Raw genomic sequence first — 25840 nt, 5'->3', positions numbered from 1 at the left:
GACTGCCTTTCCCAGGCAATGCTAGATGCCAGGCCTATCGTCAAGGGAGTTAGAGAGCCGAGCTTGGCGCCCACTATCCGTTACTGTACAGAGGCATCGGCGTAGTAGAAGCATAGAAAAAAACAAGGGACCCGTCCGAAAGGGTCACGCCTCTTTTTGTTTTAGAGTTGCGGTTTGCATAATGCCTATCCTGGTTGGTTCAATCAAGGGAATCGCGCATGCAAAAGAGCGCAATTTTTTTCTTCGCTCGTGGTGCGTTTTTGCCTTGCCCCGGGTGCCCAGAAAATAAAAAACTTACGACAAGGGCCGCACCACAACCCACGGCCGCGGCATCACCCAAGGGCACGGGACGGGGGACTTTGTTGACGGCAGAGGAACTTTTTGATCCCGTCTTTTCCTTTTTCCTTGGCTCTCTTTTTGTGCCGTCTCTATTCCGTATCCCCCCTTCGTTGTTGGGGAAGGATTGTGCTGCTCCTCGCCTCACTTGGGTAACGAGACAATGTAATTTGATGCCCGTCTTGTTGCCCTCTCACCTCTCACGCACATACATACAGGCTTCGCTCCTGTTCCTCACCCCCTCGCCTCTCTCTTCTCGGCGACTGGGCAGAACAGGGCCAAAACTATTTAGTCGTGCATTGCATACAGACCTGGTACCTACCTACCATCTCAATGCGGCGTAGGTACTTGATGCTAAAGGATCTGCACTTGTCTTAGTGTGATGTGACTGAGTGAAATGCGAGTCCTGGTACATCCGTACGTGCAGCATGCAACGATGCGCACGGCAGCCTCTTGGAACTACCCGCTCGTACTAGACCAGCACTTGTATCATGCATCAAAACGCCATCATCATCCTGGCTCTGTGTAAGAAACAGGTCGTTTTGTGTAGCCACACACTCCACGCAGGCCTGTGATATCAGCTGCTCGAGTCTTTTGTTGGACGGGGGGACGCTCAAGACCACAGCGAACAAGAATTGGGCCCCCAAAAGAGGAACCCAAAAAAAACTAAACTGTATGAGCCAGGGCACACAGACACACACACACATAAATGGCAAAAAGGAAAAAGAAAAGAAGAAAAAATGGCTCTCTCCCAGAAATTCGGGTTCCGGGACTCGGCGGGGCGTCTAGGTATGGGGGAGCTGCGCGGGTATCTCTTGGAAGCCGGCCATGGTTCGACTCTGACATGCATTGCCAATTCTCTAGCGCCGCTACCTTTACCGCCTTTGGAAGTATGTGCTGAACGAGCGTGGGAACGAGCGTGGAGTGCGGACCGGGGGGGGAAGGGATTGATGTCGATGGCACAGAAGCATGTGGACGGACGTGTGCGCTTTCAGTGTGTGATTCGCGTGCTCTTGAGCCCCCGTTTAATGCGACACACAGGAATACACTTTCTTGTCGCGCTGCCATTGAGCATCACGCTGCTGCAGCATGAGTCGTTGCGCATCAGAGTGCCCGATGGCAGTGTGCGTGTACGAGTATATCATCTCTCTCAATAGTCTCCCGATTGTGGAGACGACAAATTAGCAGGTTAGGTGCTGATACCCACCAATGGCAGCGCGCAATCATGCCGGTAATTGTGACCGATCCCATGCTTTTGGGCGCTGTACAGTACGAGTATAATGCTCCCTGTGGGCACCTCGGGGTGAATTGCCGAAGGACATTGACGGGATTGAGTCCCCAGGTATTGTGACAATTGTTTGATTATGCTTCACACTGGATGCTTACCAAGGCACCCCCAGTGCTACCCACGACATAGAGTAGCGGTAAATAAAAATAAGTTAATGCGTAACCTGACAGCGGCCTCTAACGAGCCAACGGGATGGCACTCTTGTTGTCATACTTTTGCGTGCTTCAACTTCCGTGGGGCGGAACTCAGCCATCCATGTACGAGTAGTCGTAATTCCGTTGACTTGATTCCGTTCTTCCAGCCCCGGATGCCCCCACCGCTGCACCGCTGCACACTTGTGATTGATTGCCTGGTCTTTCAGGAGAGGTGTAATAGAGTAAGAGAAACTGTTTTGGGGAGATAATTCCGCCATAGGGGCGCCTCGGCACATGGATTCTAGGGCCTGGGGTACGTTGACGACGAGTCATTGCAACGTCCGTATTAGGCAATTCGCATCTGCTCTCGGCGTCATCTAAAGAGGCGTAACGTCGAATCTGGCCGCTAGCATCTTCAGTGGGGCCCTAAAACAGGACAAAGAGGCATGTGTCGTTATTCGTCGTTTAGTGCCATGTAGGCTACTGCTATGCTCCACGACGATCGTGGGGAGTCACGACGCACCGCAACGATCCACCTACGACGTACATACAGTATACCCAGCAACCTAGGTAGGTCGGCAGGGACCGGGCGAGATGGAACACCATGAGCGTCCAGGCTGCGCATGTCCATGTCCATGTCCATGTCGCTGGTTACCTACCTATATTTGGATTCTTATTGTGAGATTCGTTGGGCGATTTCTGTTCGCCTAAGCTGACTGAAACCTATTATTAGCGGTGCTTGGTTGGCAGACGAGCAACGGAATGTAGACATTCTATTCTACTCTAGGGTCTTGTAGAGCAACAGTCGGAGACAGTCGGCCAGGGACGCCGATGTTCGCCGGAATGCCCCCGGAGCTAAGGGGGGACTGCCGCATCTTCGATTTCAACGTCGGATCATTGACACGCTCATCAAAGGCGTCAAGAGCATAAACTAGATGGCGGGAGGCATTACTTTGTCGATCTCTCTTCGCATTTACTAACCAAAGCAAGTAATCAATTTAATCAGAAAGGCCGTGATTCTTCCATTTGGTGCCAGAATCTGCTAATGCACGCGCGCGGCAGGGCAAGAAAATGCGCCATAGGAGACAATGTGGTGGTTGAATGACGCCCGAAAATTTAGACTTTTTGCATCGGACTGCTGGTGAGCCTTGGCTCCCTGAGGCAACCGAACGCCGCGCTGGATTCCGAGAGCCGCCATTCCGCTGAATAATGGTGTCGGTATTGCAATTCATTTGTCTGCCTTATTGTTGCCATGCTCTTGCGGAGATGAGGCGCTGAGGAGGCTGATGAGGCCTCGCGGCGCTGCAGCCTCTCTCCACCGGCGCGTACATAGTATCCCCAGCCCATGCGAAGGCGTGTGGGATCAGACAGTAAGCATGATGCCCAAAGTATGGAGAATAAGGGCGAGCTGAAAAATAACAAGGGCACGAGGCTGTTTCGACAGAATGGGGTCGGAGAAGGAAGTGGGATATCCGATTTAGGATTCTGATATTGGGCTGCGACAACAGCGGCTTTACACTTCAACGGTGTCGTTGCAATGCCCACTTTCTCTAGCTGAGCTGGCGCGTCCCACGGGTGCTGGGTGTTGGTCGCTGGGGGGGCGCCTGTCATGTGGAGAGAGATTGCAACTGCTGGGCACGCGAGTTATTCAATGGAATCAAGCAGAAAGTGTATTTGCAGCGACAAGGAGCACAAAGGTTCAAGCTGGCATTCCTCGAGATGGGGATGGGCTGAAGGTTCATCCCAAAATAGTAGCGCGTTTCACCATTTCGGGCTGTATTGTTCGTATTTTTGGGAGGAGCGGCGCGTGCGCATTACTCGCTCTCACTGATGAGGGCCGGTATTGCTGCTATTGGCAGGCCGGCCAAAAAGAGATGAAGGCCGGCCGGTCGGAGAGTAGTTGGTAGAGCAGAGCAGAGCAGAAGCCCACAAGAAGGAGGCAGAAGCACCCACAGAAGCAGAAGCAGAAGCAGAAGCAGAAGCAATCCACACTTGCTCCAGCATGACGTTGCCCCCGGCCAGCCAACCAGCCCAGGGCGATGATGCCCTTGACCGCCTTGGCACCGTGTTGAGGCTGGGCTGGACAAGGACCCAGATGGTGCCAAAGTCAGTTTATGGCGTGTGGGGGTCTGCTTGACACAGCGCTTGAGTCGAGTCGCAGCAAAAACTCAGATTGATCTGATTGTAGGCACAAGATTGAGCCCAGCGGCTTAGTAGCTTTGCCCCTAGGGCACTTCGTGTGAGAAACAGAAACCTTTTGGGTGGATGCCTGCCTGTTGTTGCTTGAATCGAGATTTGCGTGGGACCGCGAGTTGATCCCCTTTTTTTAATTATTCATTTATTCATTTTATTGATTTTCTTATTTTTAGTTTCTGCGTAGCAGGACACAGCACAGCACAGCACAGCACCACTATTATCATGCAACACACCAGCCACGAGATGGTTCTACAGACACAAGCCGGATCGCCTGGGTGCCACCCCAAACAGCACGACAAGGCGGTGTAGGTTTTTGTATGTATCGTCCAGCGGCGAGGCTGTCTCTTGTCCAAACCTTGGAATCTTGTTTTCGTATTGCTAAGCAGGCTGAGCTGTCGAGGCCACGTAGGGCTGTCCGAAGCCGCATCCCAGAGCCGTGATCCAGAGCCGTGGCCTTAGAGCCGCTGCAGCAGGCAAAGCAGGCAGAGCATCAAAACCCGACAATCGCTGCCCATCAGGAACTGCCAGCAGCCACCGTGTCATGGTGCCATGCGCTAGGGGGGGGGGGGGGGGGGGGGGTTGAGTGGACTCCCTCACGTTGCTGTTGACCGGCCGTACTTTGTACTTTTTGGTTTGGCACAGCGGCATTTCTGACTTTTGGCCTCTCAAAGCATGTCTTGGCCTGTGTGTGCGTGTGTGTGCATACTTCCGCTGCGCATCGGAATTTGGCAGCAAACTCTGTGCAGGGCGACGTTGCTTCGAAGGAGGGGGGGCTAATTTGATTTGATTTTGGCTTTGGTTTTGGATTTTGGATTTTTAATTTCCCCGTCTGCCTGCCATTTGCTTTTGCATCTGCATCTGCATTTCCATTTGCATTTGCACTTTCGCCATGTGCTACCCTGCCGTGACCGCTCTCCTTGTTTTGTGGGATTTTGTGGCTCCGGCGTGTCGTGTCGTGTCAAGTCAATTCCATTTCGCACTCGCTTTATTAGACTTTGGCTGCGTGCTGTACTTCGGCCTGACTAACCGTCACGTCGCTGTTAGTGCCGGCGTTCGCATGGCGAGCACGCCTCGCTTCAATGTCACCGGCCGGCCCAGCAACGTTTCGTTTGTGCCATGTACCCCGTACCCCGTACCTGTACTATGTACTATGGACTTCGTATCTTTAACTTTTCCCACGGCGGCAACAGTCCCAGAACTTCGGGTCCACTGATTACCAATTATGCCAGTTTGTCACTCTTTGTTCTGCCACGCGCACTTAGTTGTCTCTCCTGCTTCGGAGGCGTTTTAGCTTGGGCGGCAAACGGGCTGGCGCGGGACATGCTCGATTGGGCAACAGCATCCTCGGAGGCCAGCGAATTGTCTCAGCTCCGTGCGTGCGAGGATGCTTTTTTGCCTTTTCCAATGGCGCTAGTCAAGCTTTTACGTCCTGATGGGAAACCCGAACAAAACGTTGTTTCATTCTCCCAAGAGGCCGGGTCGACAACTATAACTATAATTATCCTTCGCTGCCGGGTTTCTGGGAGCGAGCCTTTCTCTCTCCTCCTATTCTCGCACGTGCCCCTGCGCAACGATCCCAACGAGACACATCTCGAACCCAGGCCGACCACTCTGATATACTACAGTACAAGTACGAGTATACACCGGTCCAAACGTCCGCCTTGCTCTTGTGTCCCGACCTGACACGGCCGACTCGCGCCCGGTCTGCTGCTTGATACCGCTACGCCCTCACCAGCAGGGAACCCCCCTGTCCCCACGAGTGTCAGATTGCCCAGAAGAGCGGCTGCGTCTCGCTGAGAACCCCCTCTTGGACACTACAGACAGACCTAGACGCACGAGAGAACTCAAGCTCACACCCGCTTCTTGGCCCCCACACACGGACCGTACGCCAAGCCGTCAAGCGTGCTGGGAGTGTGTGCGAACAGCAAGGATCCCCCTCCCTGGCAGAGCCTGATCGTGGATCGATACTCCCGCCCACCTCCACCGGCGTATATTGCTTTGGTATATATGCATATGTTACTTGGACACCTCGAGTAACTGCCTTGCTGCTTCTATATATACGCTACGCCGAACAAGTGCGTATATATACACCATACCCCGGTCACTGACGCACGCCATCCGACACCCACTCGTACAAGCTCGTACATGCCCACGCATATATGACCATCGCCCCTACCACCACTGCTCATCCGTCAAGTACAATGCTGTCTGTCTATCCCTCTGAGATCCAGTACCAGCAGCACCTCAACCACTCCCCCATCCGCCCCATGCCTCACCGCCAGCCTGACGTCTCGCTCGGCTTCGCCAGCATGAGCAATCGTCACCATCACGCTTCCAAGGCGGCCGCTGCCCAGCAGCACCAGGCCCAGCAAGATGCTGCCGTTGCCCAGGCCCTCGAGATTGCTCGGGAAAGCCCCGATGGTGCCTCAGATCCCACCGTCAGCAAGATCCTGGAGTTGGCCCTGTCACAGATCTGGGGCAAGGTCCAGGCCCAGCCAGACTCATATGTCATGACCCGTGATGAGTTTGCCGTCTTCAACTTCTTCCAGCACCGCTTCCAGGGCGACAAGACAGCCGTCAAGGCGCGCAAGCGATACTGGGATCACACCAGGGCATGAGCGTTGGCCATTGCCCCGAAGAGGTGATCGCCGGCCCATGGCACAGAAGCGTGATATCATTGCCGCCTCTCCCCTCACTCAAGTTATTCGCCATCCCATCCCATCACCACGCTTTGCTCCATTGAGCCACCGTGCTGGTCGATCCCTTGGACACCCATTGGGCTCTTGATGCGGCCGCCGCCCTCTTCATTACCAAAAAACAAAAAGACGAAAGCAAAGGACGAGGAAAACAAAAGCAACTCCTAATTGGGCCTGTCGCCCAACTGGAGGAGACGGCCCTACAACACCCACGCCAATCAGGCCGTGAGCAACGAGGGTCTCTCACCAACAAAAGCACCATCACGACAAACATTCTTCACATCATGATATCATGACCAAAAAAAGTTTTACGAAACATGACAGTGGCTGTTAGCCACCCTACATCTATCACTATGACATCTCAATTCACCATATTTCCCTGAGAGAAAAATTTCCATTACATCTATTCACCATCTTACCTTGCGTGGCATATGCAGGCACCATCTCATATCAATTGGCAGGCATATATGCACTACATGATTTTTCTCTCATTCGCACTCTCCCCCACCCCCCTTTTTTCTTCATCTTTCTTCTTCTTCGTTTTTTTCTCTTCTTCAGAAACCACTTTTTTTTCTTTTTCGTCATTTGTGCGATTGCTGAAAGGCGGGTCCCACGACGGCGATTGAACCGCATAAGCCCGCTAAGAACTGGTTCTTCTGCGTGCCCCTGGCGCTGCCTCCGCCCCTAAAAATTAGGGCCTCTAGGGTCACCAAAGACCCAGCGTCAGCAAACATCTATCCAAGATTGGAAACTCGACTTTACCCGGCATCGCCTAACCGGGGACCCGACTCTGTTAGCAGAACCTTTGCATACGAGGGCTAGCACGATGAACGGAGTTTGGCACTGCCTGCGTACATCTCACATGTCGGGGAGATCTTGCTGCTGGCCGTGCTTCGGATGATGACCGACTAGTACCATCGGATGATGGCCGATTAGCAGCATCACCAGCACTAAGGCGAGCCTCCGGAAGCCACGGTGCCTAGCCTGGCTTACATGCAAAGTCGAGACCACACCAGAGGATAGGCTATAGCGTTCATGGCCGGCATCTCAAGTCTATCTTGATGATTGGGGCCGCTCAATGCTGCGTGCATTATATGGATAGAGGTGGAAGGTTTGGTTGAAGGGTGTTTAAAAAGATTGGCTTGGTGTTACATATAGCTTGATGCTGTTACGAATTTCTTTTATATAGATACCAGCGAGGACCTATAGACTTTTGCTTTTTTCTTTTACTCAATTGATAAATCTCACCTGATATACTCTTCTTGATTGCTCAAGTGTATTACCACCGTGAATGCTTACTTGCCATTGATGAAACTTGGTCTGCTGGAGGAACTTGGTCCTTTGCTAAGACTAATACGCGCTAGGTGTCTTACAAGATAACTTGGCACTGCGGAACTGGTTTCTTGGCGGTGTATTATTCCGGAGATGGCAATACTTGGAGTTGACCTTGGAATAAGAAGTGTCATTGTTGCTCTCATACATGGTGTACAACCAAAGGACGCAGCCACTATCTTGCACATAAGGTGAACATGTTCTGTTACTAAGACATTTGTCAACTTTACGTCTATATTTCTGCCCATCTGTCTGAACAAACTTTATTTCTTACTCATTTACCTCCTGGCTTTTCTACACGCCTCAACCCTCAAGTGCATATCCTATCCCCATCCTATCCCCATATCCTAGCTTATGGGCTTACATATCATTATACCCATCAGATTCTATCATCTAAAAATAATTGAAATACTTAGTGTCGGTTGGAAATAACGGAACCTCGGCTCCGCTTCTAAGGTGGGAGAGGTTTCCACCATATCTCCGACTTCCATACTTTCGCGGCTCCAGCGCGGAGAAACACTTCGCGGAGAATCAACTTTGCGTTTTACGCCCTACAAACGAGATGGAATATCCTATCCATAGGCAACCCGTTGCCACTACCCGCAGACTCTGCGGCAAAATTGCGGCGCAGCTCGCCGGCCTGAAGAGGGAGAAGAGAGAGTTTGCACCATTGCCAGCCCAACAACGTTGAAAGCCTATGTTGAGGGAACTTTCGTTCAGCGGCTGCGCGGACGAGAGCAGCTGTGAGCGATTGCACAGGCTTTTTAACGATTAAGGAAGCTGTAAACACGCGGAGGCTTCGGAAGGGCGCGAAATAACCTTCAATCAGCTTCAATGTTTGTTTGGCAGTGAAAGGCTCGGTGACACCCATCTTTACTTTCACTTCTCTCTCAACCTCTTACGGCTGAGCGAATCAAGCACCGCTCGTGTCGACGCCGTTTTTGTGACACGGAAATCGAGACGAGCTTTGCTTTCAGCGCAGGATAGGCTTTGGACTAGTGGCTCTTGCTCCACGTTTACAACAACACGAGAAGGGACCCGTTGGTACACAGTTCTAAATCTGTTTCAGCGAGATGGGAGTTTCCACTGTGGCAATTCCTAAGTTACTGGAGCTGCTAGATCTTGACGGAAATAACGATAAATTCCGGTTAAGAGAAATCATGAATTTTGATCATGATGATAGTCTTGGATTTGAGAAAGAGGTCTTATTCGGAAAACGACACTGGAAAGGAAGGCGAATGACTAGCATTGCACAACGTCTAGCTTTCTTAGCTTGCCAATTGGCTGAGCAACTCCGGTTTTCCTCACCAGAACATCTGGCCCAACAGAGCGGTTCTTAGCATCGCACCGGGGAGTTCTAGTAAAGCTTGTGCCGAATACCAACTGCGTGGGATGGCACGCGCGATCGGATCTTCGGGAATCTACGTAGATATCTGGGGGTGTCCGATATGATATTCACCCACGTGAAAGGGTGAAGCTGGCCTTGATCTGTGACGTGGAATATACGCACACGAAGATGAGTGACAAACTTTTCCTGTGTCATTGGTGGTTCACCAGTCAGAGATGGTGGGACACGCACGCGACCACCTTGATTATAACTGCAAACAGGCCAAAACTCTTTGCCTTCAGGGGGGCTTTTTTGCTCTCTCTCTCATTTCTTCCCAAAGCTGAAGGTGGCTCATGGAGGGGGGACGAAAAGCCACGAAAACCCTAGCCACCACGTGGGACCGGCAACTTTACCCGTGCCCAGGCTGGGAAGGAAACGGGAGTAACTTGCTTGATTCAGAGAGACTGGCTTCTGTGGGCCGCGAGGAATCAAGATGGCGAGCAGAGTTTCAGCACTCTTCAGCCACAGTAGCCATCGCGTATGTCATTTGTGCCGAGGGCGGCGGAGACTTGTAGGGTCCTTTTGAGTTGCGTCGGCATGACGGTAGGAAGCCGATGACAAAGTTCTGTTAAAGTTACCTGAAACATTCTTCTACTATCTTCTCCCTCGAGCCGGTATGGAGAAATTTGGGGTTTTCGGTGAAGTTGAGGCTGTTGTTTTGCCTCTTTGACGGGGATATTGCTTGTTTCGGGCTGGATGGCGATTCTGGGATAAATACAAACCGTTATAGAGTTATCATGCCAAGCGTAGCTATTGCCACAGCTGCCGGCACGGCTATTCAATCTGGGCGACCCGGTTGCATCGCCGAAGACGACCGAAATAGGGCCCGGCTAGGCATCCCGGAACTCGGAGCTCAGGCCGGCGGTGGAAATAGTTGAGGATAGCCGGAGTTATCGGGGAGGATGAACAAAAGATCCTGTAACGGAGGACAATTTCTCCGGATTTACTCTAACTTGCTTCTATTCTATCCCTCTTTGCTCTAATTGGCAGTTTTTCTATAACACTCTACCTCAACTGAGGTGGTCCTTTGAATGGCACCATGGCGGATCCAAGCGGCCCAATGATTGGCCATTCGCCTCTGTCAGCATTCTATGCTTAGTACTCCGTAAACATTTCCTGAACAAGAAGACGGATGAGGATACGAACACGAGAACGTTGCTTCACGCAGCATTCCCTTCGCATCACATAGGCCCGTCGTTATTCGTTGACGCGTCCAGCCTTGGTCCGTTTCGGGCATGGAAGGTCGCTGGCCAATGATGGCGATGACGACATGGATTCTGTCCACTGGCCAACGAGCAGCCGCGCCGCTACTCCCAAACAGGGAAATTTGTATCATGTAGGGTCCAGCTGCAGCCAATCGAGCCAATCGCGCAGGCAGCCAGCAGAAACAGCTTGTCACAGTGCAGCAGAGACAAAAAAGTTGTGTCAGAACAGGTGAGGATTTTGAGACAGATGGGCTGCGAAAAGTCACACAAAAAAGCTTGGTGGCTGTATTTTGTTTTATTTTATTTTTATTTTTTTTACTTAGAAAGATGCTTTGTTGGGCTCTCTTCTCGCTGAAACGTGCGTGACGTCAGGGTGTTTCAACGGGTCAATTTTAGACTCTCAAAGCATAGCTTTTTGGTACAGCGAAAAGAAGAAATCACCAGCAAAACAAGCTTCGCACTGACACTTGATCAGCGCCCGGATGCGAAAACGTCATGCAAGCCCTCGCAAGTGCCGAGGGCTCCGGCAGCGCAGGATGCATGGAGCTGCAACTTTCTATTTTTCGCTGTCGCTTTGAGACACATGACAGGTACCGCGTCTGCCAATTGCGGAGGAGCTGTACTTTGTTTTGATCTGCCGTGTTGTTTTACATCGCCCGCCCCCAGCTTAGATCGAAGCTCCTCCTCCCCCCCCCACGTCACTTGCCCGCCATCTCACCTTATAAGCTTCCTTTCCGTGGTTGCTCGGTCGACACTCTTGCATCACGCCTTTCCCACTCGAACCTCCTGCGTCTCTGGCTCGACGGTCCGTGTGCGACGTCTTTTTTTCTGCTTCAATTGTCTCCATTACACGTTTCCAAATCATCACAAATATCGCCAACAGAATTCACTTAGGGTTCAGGTGCTTCTGAGCTTGCTAGCTTAGCTATTGTGTCCTACACCGATTGTCCCGGTGTGCAGACCAGCTTTCACGGCGCGGACAAGAATCCGCCGATTAAGAGAAACCCGCAGACAGGGACACGTCCTCCCCTGCCTGGTCTTTGAAAAATTCAATCCTACAATCTGCAATTGATTGTTGGATCGCCAATTGAACAGGGTCAAACCAAATCCAATCAAGCTGTAAACTCGAAGCTTGGACCTCACCGCCACCATGTCCAACCTCTTCAAGATTCTCTTGCGTATCATCGCACTCATCTGGACGTTGCTCATCACGGCTCTCATCGGAAATGTCATTGCCGCCAATGTCAACGGCCACATGAAGACCATCAACTTCACCATGTTCGTCGCCGCCTGGTCCTGGGTTGCTCTCCTGTACGGCCTCGTCGCAGTCTTCGTCATCAGCCTTGCCGTGCCCATTGTGCTCCTCTTCTGGGACGGCTTGGCCACCTTGCTCACCTTTATCTGCGCCATCGTGCTGGCCGCCGAGCTGCAAGCTCCCAACTGCGGCAACATTGCCGGTGCTCACTTGCCCAGCGACTGGATTGGCTTTGGTTCTCACCACGACGAGCGGAGGTGCCGCGAGATCCAGGCCAGCACTGCGTTCATGTGGTTCCTCTGGGTGTGCTTCAGCGTGCTCTTGGCCATCACCATTCTGGATGCTAGGAGCGGCGGCGGTTTTGGCGGTTCAATCCGGTCTTCCCGGTCTTCACGATCTTCTCGGCCTGCCATGTCGCAGGTCTAAGTATGCTCGACCGGGAGCCTCTACTCTCTTTCCCACCACACGCCTCGCTCTTTCGCCATGAGAGGAACATTGTTGTCGATCAACAGGTACCTTGTCTCAGGTGGATCATGTCTAGCAATTATGGCAGCTGGATTTAATGTAAAGATGTCTTCTGAATTCAACAAACACGCGAAGAGCTTGTCTGTGAGAAGCCAACACGTTTAGTGGGTGCCAAGTTGATGGATTGGCAAGGTACATGAAGTGACGCTGTATTAGCACGTACATTTACGATGGGCAATATTCGGTATTGGATTAGTATTGCCAATGGTTGGCAGGAAAGGGACAGTATTATGGAAATGATAATTAATGTAGTAATTGAGGGATGAATAACAAAGTCATGTTTATATATATTACTCGTTGCCGTTGCCATTGCCATTTCTCTTCATGATACCGAATGTGCTGCGCTACATGTGGTGATGTTCTGGACAAGGAGAATTTCCCACGAGTTTCTGAGCACGTAATTGCATGGCCTTGATCATAGAGTCGGCCAAAATGTCGTAGCAGCACTTCTGATGATTTTATCGGGTTGATGTATATATATCGAACCGGAGTCAATCTATGCATTCCCAGCTGGTGAAGACAAACAGTCGATCCAAAAACGCCGAACGATCCTCAATCCGACGGATGGCTATAAAGTGGCGGCCACGGCGCCGGCAGCGTTGAACGACTTCTTGTTCGTAACTTGCACATCTACGTTGTGCACCCAGTTCATGTACTTACCCCAGCCTAAACGCGGGAACAGCAGTCAGCAGTCTGGTCTGGCAATGTAAAGGGATAATATAGGTGGTGATGCCGGGGCACAACTCACTCCAATATGCAAACTTGCGGCCAAAGAGCTTCCCCATCCACGGCACTAGAATCATGGTGAGGAGGAGCTGGAGCTGCTCTAGACTGCGGTCCCATTCTTCCTGCGCCTCGGAATCGGCCTCGGAGTAGAGCTCGCTGGTGGTGTCTGAGGGGAGAGAATCGACGTCGTCTTTGTCGTCGGTGAGGGAGGAGGCGTGGAGGTCGACGAGGGACTCGTCTGAGGCCATTGCGATGAGGTTCCGAGGAGGGAGATGGACGGGTGTTTCAATGGAGGCGAGACTTGATGGGACGGGACGAGAGATGGCGGGCGCTTTGTGGCGTTGTCGGAGATCTCAGGCCATGAATGGGGACGAGGGCGACTGCTGGATTGTCTCTACGGATGGGCGACGTGAACGATCTTGAGTCTTGCAATCGCAGGCGTCGAGAGGTGGAGCTTGAGCCGATGAATGGATCTACTGTACTGATGCCGAAAGGCGGCTGCAAATGGCCCACCTCGGGAGGTTCAATTGCTCACAGCCTGGAAGGTAAGGTACGTACCTACTTACTGGATTACCTGCTGGATTACCTGCTGGATTACCTGCTGCAGGACCTACGGCTATAGCAGTATAGCAGCCGTTATCATTATCGCCCCCCCAATCTTATCGCAGTGACAGCAGCAGGCATCACGTGATACCCCTCCTCTGGGTGACTCCATGCAATCACATCAGTGCCCAGCAGCTCCTCGAATATCGGCCCAAGCAACGGCCCATGGCATGACGTGCAGCTGACTCAAACTCTCGACCTTTTACCCAGCCGCTGCTCATTCGAAATTGCTCTGCAGCTACAAAAAGAACCAGTGAGCCTCTGCAGGAAGACGCCATCATTGTGCAGATACGCGCATGGTCGGGCCGCAAAGCATCAGCCATCAGCCATCGCCGACTCGACTCATCTCATCTCATCAAACGCCTATAAGCGGCCAGCTTCAGTATCAATCAAGCAGTCGGATTCGGACAGGAGAGAGCTGTTTGAGTGAGGGAGACGTGCGCACAGAGAGGGGCCTTCTCTAGTGGCCAACGACAAAAGCCAACGACAAAAGTCAAGGAGAGAGAGTCATAAGGACAAGGACAAAAACTCAAAAGAACAATCGCAACCATGGACAACCAAGTACAGGTAAGTCTGACTGCTACCACTCTGCGCTGCACCGCTACTGGCCGGGTACAAAGAAGCATGCAAACCTTCTCTACCTCGAGCTAGCCCTGGCGTTGCCACTTCAGCTGCTCTGCTCTGCCTTTGCTTTCCCTACCTAATACTACACCTTTTTTTTTGCCCCTCTCTGCCTCCCACAGCCCACAAGGCCCAGCACCGGCCACGCAAAAAAAATAGCCCCAATCACTGCAAATTTACCCCACCAATCTCGCCGGGGACATTTTGTTCATCCACCCGTTGATTCTTCTCCCTGTCATACTTCTGAGTCACAGCTTTTCCTATTAGACGGCATCACAAATCCCCAAGCATCAGTACTGTACCACTCTCCAGCCTATCCCCTTTTGAGATTTTCCTTGTCTTTTTTGCCTTTTCTTTCCGTTGAACTTTTCAATTCCATCAAGAGAAAAGCTATTCGGCATCGCTAACGTTTTTGCTTGTCTTTTCCCCACTACGCAGGACCAGATCGAACGCAAGGCGTCCCGTAAATCCGTTGCCTTCACCGACGAACAACTAGTAGTCGAGACCGACGGCTCAATAACCATCATGAGCGCCGCCGAGGAACCCAAGGAGACGGCTCTGTCACACACGCCTCGTACGCCGCCTTTGTCTGCCGCCCTCGGAGCCTTTGCTGATAACTCATCTCAAGCCGCCGCCGACGAACTTGCCCCTCCCGAAGATGGCGGCCTTGATTTGTCTCTCCTGAAAAAGAAGAAGAAGAAGAAGAAGGTTGAGGGTGCCGATGCCGATGCCGAAGCTGAGGATGGAGCAGCCCCCGCCGAAGATGGAGGTCTTGACCTGACCATGAAGAAGAAGAAGAAGAAGGTCAAGAAGGCTGAGGGTGCCGAGGAGGATGAGTTTACTGCCAAGCTGAAGCAGCTCGAGGTTAAGGACGCCGAAGAGGCCGAGGAGGCAGTTCAGGAGGATGAGGGTGACATGGAGACCGGCACCGGTGTCTGGACCCACGACGAGTCCAAGACCATCCCTTACACCATGCTGCTCTCCCGCTTCTTCACCGTCCTGTCACAAAAGAACCCCGACCACTCACTCAGCGGCACCAAGAGCTACAAGATCCCCCCTCCCCAGTGCATGCGTGAAGGCAACAGGAAAACTGTCTTTGCCAACATTGCCGATATCAGCAAGCGCATGAAGCGAACCGAGGAACATCTCACCGCCTACCTGTTTGCCGAATTGGGTACAAACGGCTCCGTTGACGGAAATAGGAGATTGGTCATCAAGGGTCGATTCCAGCAGAAGCAGATTGAAAACGTCGTAAGAAAATACATAAGTATGTCTATCCGTCACGCACGGGTGGTGCATTGGGGAAGCCTAGTGCTGGCTATCTCAGGCCCAAAGATCAGGAGTCTCTCTGCTCCTACCGCCACCCCTTGCTTCCGTTTTCCATCCACTCCTCTTTGTTTCTATTTCATATTGGTATAATACCACCATACTAACCAACTATTCCGCAGTCGAGTACGTTACCTGCAAAACTTGCAGGTCGCCCGATACCGAGCTTAACAAGGGTGAGAACCGTCTGTACTTCATCACTTGCAACAACTGCGGTTCACGACGATCCGTTACGGCTATCAAGACTGGTTTCTCTGCCCAGATCGGCAAGAGAAAGAAGATGCAGGGTTAAGATTGACCTGCTTCTTCTATACGTGTGCGTATGTATTCCATATCCAATAAGATGCTTGATTTTCAAAGCGATGTTTCTGCGACGGCAATTCTGCCTTATTGGATCGATCTGAGACACCATTTCAGTTTCATCCTAGGCCCTTCACATGGTGTTAAACACGGGGTGAAATGGATATCAAGGTGGTGGAGGAAATGGAAAAAGCGGTAAGCCCAAGCTGCAAGGGTCCAACGGCCGTGTTTATGTTGGGGGAGGAATGTACAAAGCAAGTTGCTCTTGATCTACTATGGAGATGGAGACAGATGAGATACATAGCGGTCGTCATATGCCTAACGCCGAAATGATTTGACGTTTGACACAATGCTGTTTCTCCTAGAAGGAAGGGTGTCAATATTTACGTATTCGTGCAAAATTGTCGTGTCCTAAGTGATATCTTACCCATCCCAATTGCAGTTGGACCGTATGTATCCGCGTCACAAGACAATGCGAGATGGTATCTTGCCGACGTCTCGTTTTGTTGATATTCTAACAGCTAGATTGCTATTAGAGAACTGGACACACGATGTCTCGACTACATCCAACAGCAACACAGTTAATCCTCACTGACGCGCTGGATAGCCACGGTTATACGCAGACATAATCCAGAACATAAAGGGTTTGAATGTAAAAGAAATAGGCATCTCAGCGCCTCGTTATATTCTCCAACCCGAGGAGCTAATAAAAAAGGCAAGCATTCTGTCTGTCGTAAAAGCAATAGATAGTACTCTCGAGTACCCTTGTGTGTATAGTAGGCCTCCTTGCTTTTTTTGTTCTTCCTCCCCTCTGTCATTCATTTCTTTCCCTCCCCCTTAGTTTATTTATTGTACAGCATCGATGAGACCAGATGAACATGAATCAATTAGCCAAACGCCGCCCAATGACAGAACTTGTCAAATCATTTCTCTTTACGTCTTTTCCCTCTTCACATTGAAATCCGCTTTTGTCCCCTCCCCATGCCTTCCTCCCCTCATTTCTTCCTCCGCGTGACCTTTACAAGGCCTTACCATTAGTGCTAGTAGTGATTTCGCCGCCCAAGAGAGGCACGGGCAAATCCATGGGAGGGATGGCATTCTGTGCCTGCTCCTCCTTGTTGTGCTGGGCTTGTGCCGCTTCCAGAGCGGTACGTTCCCATTCTGTCAGGCGATTCTTTTCGATGTATTGGGTGAGAATCTTGTCTTCGTGATGCATGGCGTCGATCAGCTTCGTCCGCATGCCTGCCTCAAAATCGTGGAAACGGCGATCGAGATGCTCTGAAAAGGCACCAAGAGCATCTTGAGGAGACATGGGCTTGAAGACACTGTGGGCATCCTCTGTAAGGTTGTGTTAGCTTGCGTCTTATTGTAGTATTATGGAGACAACTTACGGTATTGAATGCAGTCTGAAAGCATGGCGTATAGCTCAGTGCTTGCCAGTCTCTCCACCACTTCCCGGTCGTCCTTCAATTGCGTGTCGTTAATCTTTGACCAGTCATCCCGGATGAACAGCCTCCTCCAGATGAGTCGTTTAGCTTCTCGAAGCTCGTCGCTATGGCAACTGCTCTCGGCCACCTTAAGAGCCAACCAGAACGGATGTGCTATTTCTTCACGGGATTCTTGTGAGAGTTCCACGAGCGTCAATAGGTCAATCAGCGTCATAGCATCAAGAGCCTCGTGCTTAAGCAACCTCTCCATGCCATCTTCGAAAAGCTGGCGCAGAGCCTTCTGGCGCTTAGGTACATTTGCACCATGGGCCTCCATAGCAAGATTCAAGGCTGCCGCTTCGTCAACAGCGTCATAAGTGCTAGGGAAAACTTGAGCGTAGAGCTGATCTTGAATCTTAACCGTAATAAGCTCCTTATCAACCTGCGCCAGTTTCTGGTCCAGGCGAAGTTCGCCCGCACTTGGCTTCAGGCTCGATGGCTGTGACTTTTTCTCCATCTCGGCCAACAGAGCCAGTTTTCCAAGGCTGAGTTCAATCTTCTTGCTCCACACTTGGTGCTCCTTTTCAAGAGCGAGATGGATAAGCGTCTCTGCAGCATGCCCGACTTGCTTCTCTTCTTGAATATCGTTGATCCACGATATCCGTGCCAATTCAGGTCTGCTGCGAAGGAACCGGGTCTTGTAGCCCAGTGTCTCAAGCCCAAACGCCAACACAGCATCAACTCCGTGCTTTTCGAGCATATACTCGTAAACAGGGAAGGCAAATTCTTGGCCATATCGAGTGAACCTCTCTTCCAACTCTGTTTCTTTTCTTTTCTTCAAAACCCTCAAGTTTTGTGACTCAAAGGCAGTAAGTGTGGGCTCGTTGAGTATCAGCTCTAATTCCTCGATATGATCCAGTAGGATAACTGCCAGGCCATCTAAGCAGCCATGCTTTTCGGCGATGGCAGCTCCTTCTTCCCATTTACCAGCTCGTCCAAGGCTGATGGGTCTGCTATATCTTTCTTTTTGGTATTCTTTGGCAAAGGTTTGGCCCATGGATTTCTGGTCTGGTGTCGTCTCAGCCCATCGAGCATATTCCAGAATCGAGATGAGCATGCCGTCGATGGCTGATGGAAGATCCTTATATATCTTGGAAATGATGGCAGGATCAGGTTTGCCTGAAGGCTTGGTTTTTTCCTCTCCAGATCTCGACCACTTCTGATACCACTGATCTGAGAGCTCAACTAAGCGCGCAACGTTGTTGGCAACATAGTGACATCCTGTCCATGGCTCAGGGAGGCCGTCATATCCATCACGCAAGATACCCATTCTCAACTTCTCGTCGCCCAGCCCGTAGAAGGCAAGGTTGCTTTTGCGGAAATCTAGTGCTCCGAGCAGAGCGCATATGTTGATCTGAAGAGCTTCGGAAATCATCATGGTCACCTTGGCGTCATCCAGCAGTTTGTCCTTGTACAAGATCTTAATAACCTCGTATGCCCATGCCACAAAGAGTTCAAGGCGGAATATGTCGTTGATGAACCAGTGTCGAATGCGGTCAACTTCGCCAATTTCAGGGCTAGGGTTGTGCTTTTGATCCTGATGAATGAATTCAACAATGTATCCGATTAAACTCTTCTTGCTGTCCGACGGGCGTGCTGCAACGAAGGCCTCTTGTCGTTTCCAGAGGAGCGTTGCTACATGCATTTTCTCTGCATTGTATAATAAACTCCAGCGGGTTTTGCGATCCAGATGGGCACCGGTAGCCTTTAGGTGAAGGATAAGTTTCTCCAAAGCATTCGAGCGTGCAACAAGATTTTCTTCCAACGAGGCAGGCAAAGTAGACATGTATGCTGTAGTCGAACTCAGAATCTCGTTGCTGACTTCTTGCGCGGCTTGCGCGATCTCGTCTTTTGAGAAAGTGACTTCTTGGCGGGCATTGAAAACCAGAGGGTTATTCTTCTTAGTGCCGAAGAAGACGGCTTGTTCCAGTTTGCCTTTGGCGGAGACTTGTGGAGGTTGGTCGCTGGCGAACTTGTCCACATCCGTTGTTGCGACACGGATGATACCAGCTCCACGAACCATCAATACCACGGCTGGATTTTTGCTCTTGGCTCGAGCAGCTCGGCTATCCTCATTGGGAGGCGATGCGTGCGACGTCTCTTCAAAACCAGACCCAATAACCTCATGAACATTATCTTCGCGGAAATCGATGACGTCTTCAAATGAAGGAGACAGGCTGTGTGTGTCGCTTTGAAGTTGGGAATCGGGAGATTCCGGTGATGCTGCAATGGACACGATTACCGCGGCACGATCGAACACCGCGAAAGCCACGAGTGCGGGACGTGGCAGATAGAGTCGCGGCCTCACAGCCTGGATAGAATCCGTCTGGGAAATTGGTGTAGTGTATGAAGTAATTGGTCGAATCATGCCTACTTGGAACCTCCTCTGAGTAAGAATAACCTCCACAAGGGCGTAACGGGAGACGGCTCGGCTAGTCAAGCTAACAAGCAGCAGCAGTTGCTGAACAGATGGATCATCCGTAGCTGTAGCGGCACTGAGCTTGCTCAGATCTATGTATTTGTGTTCTAAGCCCTTCGGGACAAAGGCAAAATCGATAGCTTCGAAGGAGTCGGCTGGAAGGTCGCGGCAGAAAGGGTCCTCTTCCCAGAGTGCTGTTGTGATGGACTCTCGGACATCAAACTCGCCGAACGGTTCGCTATGGCCTCCACGATGAACCTTCCATGACTGCAGCTTGCCCTTGTTTGTCAGAGCAACAATATTCTTTTCACCAACTCTTGCGGATCTATCAGCTCGGACAGCTGCTATATCCCCCTTAAGGCTTAGGTGCGAAAAGGCAGAGCGAATGGTGCCGAATATGCCGCCGGTGGAATTTGCAAGGTTGCTTCGTAAAAACTGAACAGAAATTGCTGGTCGTCCGTGGCTGTCTCGCACGTTCATGTAGGCCAAGCGGCCGCTGTTAAAGGTTAGGAGAAATCCAGCGGTCTCTGCATTAGTGATGGCAACCACTTTCTCTCCCGAGGACATCCCAGAAATCTGATATTCGACACCGGACCTGTCTTTCTTGATAAAGGCGAACGTAGCAGCGCTAGAAATAGACTCCCAGAAGACAACCTTGCCAGTGCTAGCCATTACAACTACCAGTCCAGGTTCGGTTGATGATGCAGAGGGAGAGACGAGACATCCCACCGGGAGGGCGTCGTTGGGCTTAGAGGAGGACGGAAGAGTGAAGGTGAAGGTCTCGGGGGATTGAGAAGTCGAGTTGTAGGGCCAAACAACAGCATGTGTAGGTGTAAGCGTCAGGGCATAACCGGATGATGAGAAGATGTCGGCGTGTTGGCTCCCTGCTCAAGTTAGTTCGCGAAGTCGCATGGGTGGAAAAAAATTGAACGAAACGTACCAGACCAGTCGCTCCGAATTCTGTCGGGCAGTGCTGGCAATTTGCTAACAGTATATGCATTGGTGCTTGTCTAGAAAGAAGAAAAAACAGGTTAGCATTGGACAATGGGAGAGCTGATACGAATACTTTGATGCGACATGAAAAGCAAGGATGCAGCTTGCGGCATACCAGAACGAGGCTTCCATCACCCTTTTGGGCAGCACGATCGCCATGCTTGGGCTTCTTCGTCCGAACAATCAGCTCCTTGCGCAATACAGGCTGCACCGGAGGAGCGTTTTCGATGGCAATATCCTTCTTGGGCTCGACGGGTGTTGCAACTTTTTCCGGTCTGACCTCAGCCATCTCAGGCTGGGCGTCGGTGTTGGTCGAAGTTTGTTCGCTCAGAGGCACGCGTTGTCTCTTGGGTTTCGGGGCCGTCACGAGCTGCTCCTGGCTCTTGGGGCGCAATCGCCGACGGGAACGAGTCGCCGTGGCCGGGCCTCCCTCAGCCGCAGATGGAGAAAACATGATGTTGACGAAAAGGCTGGACCAGGCGATGGACTAGATTGAGATCGCAGGGATCGCGCCGGGCGCGCGAGTCGCGATGGCAGCAGCTGCTGGTTCCGGGGGTTTGCGGGAGATGGATTCGATGATGGAAAGAGACTCAGAAGGGCATGCCGAAATGCCTAGTCTTGGGCAATGAAGGATGCAAGATTGACCTCCACAGGCCAAAGGGCAAATGTGGTGTAGTGCGTGAAAGAAGCAAAACAGCTGCTTGGATTCATTGGTTCTGCTGGCGGTGGGCGAAAAACAAATGGGCAGAATCGCCAGCGCACGGAGGCGGGAACTGCAATGGTACGTGCGCGCCCACCTATTTTATACTGTGAACCGAAGTACCATTGAAGTAGCATTGCTTTGTCGCGCCGAACACTGGGCATCTGACGTACCCTCGCGCTACATCTGCTACAAGTACCCTATACGCCCCCAACGCAGGTAGAGATACTTAGAAGATAGGTCACGAAGAGCTCCAGAAAAAAATCACACTGTCGTCAGACATCTGCGACCAAGGAGAAAAAAAAGTTATGGCTGGGGAGCCGTGCAGATGTACAACGGCTGCCACACATTTTTGCTGCATTCACAAGGTACTCCGTATCCCCAATACGCAATCCATTTTGGTATCAAATGCCATGCAGTGACCTGGTTCCAGTAGCTCAATGGCATTGATCATCTCCATACAACTAAATTACATGCAGCACTGATTCACTAACCACCTAGAAGGGCTAAAAGGGGCCCCTGGAGACGGAGCGACTGCAGGTATGGGGATGCCTCTACAGTATAGTACGGTATTGAAATCATCCAGGTACTGTAGTGATCATCCAGATACTGTAGTGGCACCAGCTCAGCTACTACCTCGGAGCAAGGTGCAGCAATTTAGTCTTACTAGCCAGACAAATTTGGCATTTAGACGGTCTTTTAGGATCAATTTAGACAAACACATACCAGATTGCTCTTGTATGCTCCTCACTGCGTTTATTGTAACATCATTCTTGGGCATCTCTTTTTCCTTCTCATTCTAGAGTTCATCTTTGTGCCTTTCAATCTCCTCATCGTTCCGTGTCCTCCTTTCACACGCTGGGCCGTATATACATATGTCCATGATGGCTATCGTGTAGAAGGCAGAAAATGTTCAAGCAAACACACCAGATCCTAATTACCCCTGATAACCTGGTAAAGAGATGAGCCATATCATCAGAATGAGGAGATTTTCCACGGCTGTCATTATCACTGACCCTCTGGTTAAATACCAGTCCCTGGTAGCCGCTGGCATATACTCTCCCGATCCGGCCCAACACCGTCTAGCACGGCATTTACACAAGATATATATCCGTATAAAGGACTACGCTCCCCAGGCCGAATATCGCCAGCGGTTAGATCAAGTAGCCCGTCTCACCGAGCCAAAAAAGCCGCCGCAAGAAGAAACCGGAGAGGGCATACTAGCACTGCGGCACCACGCAATATGGCGGAATCCCATATTCAAGCATCTACTCAACACGCCTGAGGGCAAAGAGAGTCTTGCTCTTACCCGAGTTCTTACCAATCATCAAACAGCCATTGACATCGATTCTCCTAAGGGACTATTTCTGTCGGGAGAAGTTGGCACTGGAAAGTCCATGCTTCTCGACTTATTGGCTGAGGGCTTGCCCACACAGAAGAAGAAGCGATGGCACTTCAACACATTTATGCTCTACACATTATCGCAGCTTGAGAAGCATCGAAAGTCTAGCCCCACGGTCTCGGATACAGCCGCAGAATATTCGCTTCTCTGGATGGCCAAGAAACTCGTTGACGAGTCTCCAATCCTCTTCCTAGACGAATTCCAGCTCCCAGACCGTGCTGCCAGTAAGATTCTCAGCAACTTATTCGTTACCTTTTTCCAGCTTGGCGGAGTCCTCGTTGCGTCATCAAACCGGATGCCTGAGGAGTTGCAGAAAGCTACGGGCATTGATTACGCTCCGACGTCGAGAGGTCTCATGGGAAAGATATTTGGGAGTGCGACGCGCAATCGAGGAGAGCTTTTCGGCGAAACGAGTGATTTCGCTGCATTTCTAGAAGTGCTCAAGGCCAGATGTGATTTCTGGCAGATGGAGGGAGCCCAAGACTGGCGGCGGAGAGAAGAAGACTCCAGCCCTCATGCTCCTGTGAACCAGCTAGAGGATGTTAATGGTGTCTTGCACTCCGCCACAGTAGAGGAGGGGAAAGAAGATGAGAGCAAGACCCAAAAGAGGCCACACTACTATTATCTCTTCGATGAAGATGATCAAACGTTTGCTCAGAAAGTCCAAGAGGCCGTTTTAGGATCCACCACCGAGATAATCCCATGGGAGCCGTCTAAACTCATCGTCTACGGCCGTCAAATTGTCACACCACGCCACTACAATGGCGTCGTCTTCTGGACCTTTGATAAACTCGTCGAATCATTCGGCCCAGCAGATTATCTCACAATGGCGTCCACTTATCACACATTCATCATCGACCGTGTTCCCATATTGACGATACTGGCCAAAAACGAGGCCAGGCGATTCATCACCCTCCTCGACGCCATGTATGAAGCTCGCTGCAAGCTCACCATCCGCGCCGAAAACCCTCCCGACGACCTTTTCTTCCCGGAGACATCGCTGCCCGCAAGCTCATTAGGGGGATCCAATCAAGGTAGTGACGATGCAACTTACTCCGAAACCGTGGCCGAGGTCTATCAAGACCAAATCTCCCCCTTCCGCCCCAACGTGTCGTATTACGACACCAGATCTGCCACGTCAAAGTACGATCCGGACCAGGATTCTGACTTTGGCTTGCAGAAGCGGCCTGTGGATTTTGCTAACACGGGTGCCTTTACGGGAGAAGACGAGCGCTTTGCTTACAAGAGGGCTGCGTCACGGCTATGGGAGCTATGCAGCGCGAGGTGGCATGCCAGAACAGGAGACTGGTGGCAGCCTTTGACAATGGAGGCACGCCACTGGGAAGGGGGAGCGGCGTCAAAGCCATATCAGGTGAAGCCCATGGCGAAGCAGAGCGTGGATAGTGCTGAGAAGATGGGTGAGAGTGTGGAGGTAGAAGAAGTTGCCGGGCTATCGAAATGGAGAATTGAGCATCTGAAGAAGCAGAGCGAAGACATGGGGTGAGAAACTGGGCAGGGATAACATATATAGGTATCATGCATTTGGTAGTCATGGAATATTTGATAGATATAGACGGTTGAAGATTTCAAAAGATGTATTGAAGATGGACTATAACCATTACAAAATCCTACATGCTCTAGACAGGAAAACAATGCCCGGGCCGATACCAAACGAAATCTCGCAATCTCGCTAGTTGTACACCATATCAATCACGGATATCATGAATAGCCAGCCACCCACCAAAACGCCAATGCAAATGCCCAATCACCATACCCTTCGTTCACAGCCCGTCTCTCTCATTCTCAAAGTTCGCTTTTTTTGCCATCATCCTCACAGAGTCGTCACTCCCGGCGTCCATGCCTCCCCTATCCTCTTCATGTCATCCCCAAACTTCTTGCTAGTGATCCTCCTCCCGCCCTTCCCGCCCAGCGGCGCATGCTCGTCCGGATCGTAAAATGGGTTCTGCAGCAGTCGCACATACGCGCTCTGCATCGCCCTAAACACCGGCTTCAGCTCTGAGTCCCGCAATCCCGCGCCCACGCTCCCCACAGACGATCGCGCCGCCGCAGCAGACGCCGAAGTCGAAGTAGACGTCGATGCTCCCGCCGCGCCACTGCCCTGCCCTGCGACGCCGCTGCCACCTGCCTCGACGCGTCGTCCGCGCATGTCCACTATGCAGACCATCCGCACGCCTGTGTTGGTCTCGAAGCCATACGCCGCGAGGCGGTCGTCGATGGCGTGCAGAAGCCCAAAGTCGCCCGACGCTGTGCTGCTTTTGGATCGCAAGTCGAAGACGTCGATTGTCGAGGACAGCAGAAGGGAGAATTGCAGAGGGTTCCGGATCGGCGAGAAGGTGTTGGCAGCGGGATCGTAGGAAGGGAAGATGGAGATGTGTAGGGGGTTGTTCTGCGGGCGCGATTTCGTCAGCTGCTGTCCAATCTTCTTGTTCTTCTCTGCCCTCTAGAAAGAGAGAAGAGAGGAATTTAAGCTTACGTTGCGCCCGATGACGCCGAGGCAGGCGACAGAGGGTATTGCGGCCGACATGGTTTGTTTGTGTGTGGTTTGTAGAGGTTGCGGTTGATGTTGAGGTGCAGGAGCTTAGCTGCAGAGTGGGCAAGGATTAGGATGCACGTATAATAAAGTACAGCCATCTTGGTGGGGGTTGGCCTCGGTCATCCCCAAGAGCTTCACTTTTCTCGCATTACGCAATAACAAAGGCACTGATTTTTTAGTCCAGTTATAGGACAAGAATTACAATGAAATGTAATTAAAATAATATTACAATTCGCCTACTAAATAGTACTCTTGGACACATCCAGCATCCCGATATGCTCGCCATCTTCCGCTCACCCCTACCTTACTTATACACAGAACCCTATATACTAGAACCGACCCGTCCAGCCTATCT

The 25840-nt window shown here is 51.4% G+C and overlaps 7 protein-coding genes across 7 annotated transcripts; 4 read left to right on the top strand and 3 right to left on the bottom strand.

Moving 5' to 3' along the window:
- Positions 1–6263: 6263 nt before the first annotated feature.
- Positions 6264–6572, top strand: TRIVIDRAFT_33511 (uncharacterized protein; the record flags this gene model as incomplete). Its single annotated transcript, XM_014105927.1, has 1 exon — positions 6264–6572. One exon carries the CDS (start codon positions 6264–6266, stop codon positions 6570–6572), a length of 309 nt encoding a protein of 102 aa, XP_013961402.1.
- Positions 6573–11410: 4838 nt separating this feature from the next.
- TRIVIDRAFT_215076 (uncharacterized protein) lies at positions 11411–12637 on the top strand (the record flags this gene model as incomplete). The annotated part of the gene is made up of 1 exon (XM_014105926.1): positions 11411–12637. The coding sequence occupies one exon, from the start codon at positions 11725–11727 to the stop codon at positions 12253–12255; it is 531 nt and encodes a 176-aa protein (XP_013961401.1).
- A 285-nt stretch (positions 12638–12922) lies between these two features.
- Positions 12923–13328, bottom strand: TRIVIDRAFT_34614 (uncharacterized protein; the record flags this gene model as incomplete). The annotated part of the gene is made up of 2 exons (XM_014105925.1): positions 12923–13020; positions 13103–13328. 2 exons carry the CDS (start codon positions 13326–13328, stop codon positions 12923–12925), a joined length of 324 nt encoding a protein of 107 aa, XP_013961400.1.
- Positions 13329–13857: 529 nt separating this feature from the next.
- TRIVIDRAFT_82154 (uncharacterized protein) lies at positions 13858–16327 on the top strand (the record flags this gene model as incomplete). Its single annotated transcript, XM_014105924.1, has 3 exons — positions 13858–14250; positions 14743–15571; positions 15753–16327. 3 exons carry the CDS (start codon positions 14233–14235, stop codon positions 15920–15922), a joined length of 1017 nt encoding a protein of 338 aa, XP_013961399.1.
- A 621-nt stretch (positions 16328–16948) lies between these two features.
- TRIVIDRAFT_62960 (uncharacterized protein) lies at positions 16949–21283 on the bottom strand (the record flags this gene model as incomplete). The annotated part of the gene is made up of 4 exons (XM_014105923.1): positions 16949–17268; positions 17322–20720; positions 20777–20846; positions 20945–21283. The coding sequence occupies 4 exons, from the start codon at positions 21281–21283 to the stop codon at positions 16949–16951; spliced, it is 4128 nt and encodes a 1375-aa protein (XP_013961398.1).
- Positions 21284–22509: 1226 nt separating this feature from the next.
- TRIVIDRAFT_33470 (uncharacterized protein) lies at positions 22510–24435 on the top strand (the record flags this gene model as incomplete). The annotated part of the gene is made up of 1 exon (XM_014105922.1): positions 22510–24435. The coding sequence occupies one exon, from the start codon at positions 22510–22512 to the stop codon at positions 24433–24435; it is 1926 nt and encodes a 641-aa protein (XP_013961397.1).
- Positions 24436–24762: 327 nt separating this feature from the next.
- Positions 24763–25476, bottom strand: TRIVIDRAFT_33790 (uncharacterized protein; the record flags this gene model as incomplete). The annotated part of the gene is made up of 3 exons (XM_014105921.1): positions 24763–24973; positions 25025–25338; positions 25426–25476. The coding sequence occupies 3 exons, from the start codon at positions 25474–25476 to the stop codon at positions 24763–24765; spliced, it is 576 nt and encodes a 191-aa protein (XP_013961396.1).
- Between the last annotated feature and the right edge of the window lie 364 nt (positions 25477–25840).

This window comes from Trichoderma virens, assembly GCF_000170995.1.
Source record: "Trichoderma virens Gv29-8 chromosome Unknown TRIVIscaffold_1, whole genome shotgun sequence".
Taxonomy (NCBI): domain Eukaryota; kingdom Fungi; phylum Ascomycota; class Sordariomycetes; order Hypocreales; family Hypocreaceae; genus Trichoderma; species Trichoderma virens.
Note: the sequence above shows the minus strand (reverse complement) of the source record. Positions and strands in the feature narration are given on the sequence as shown.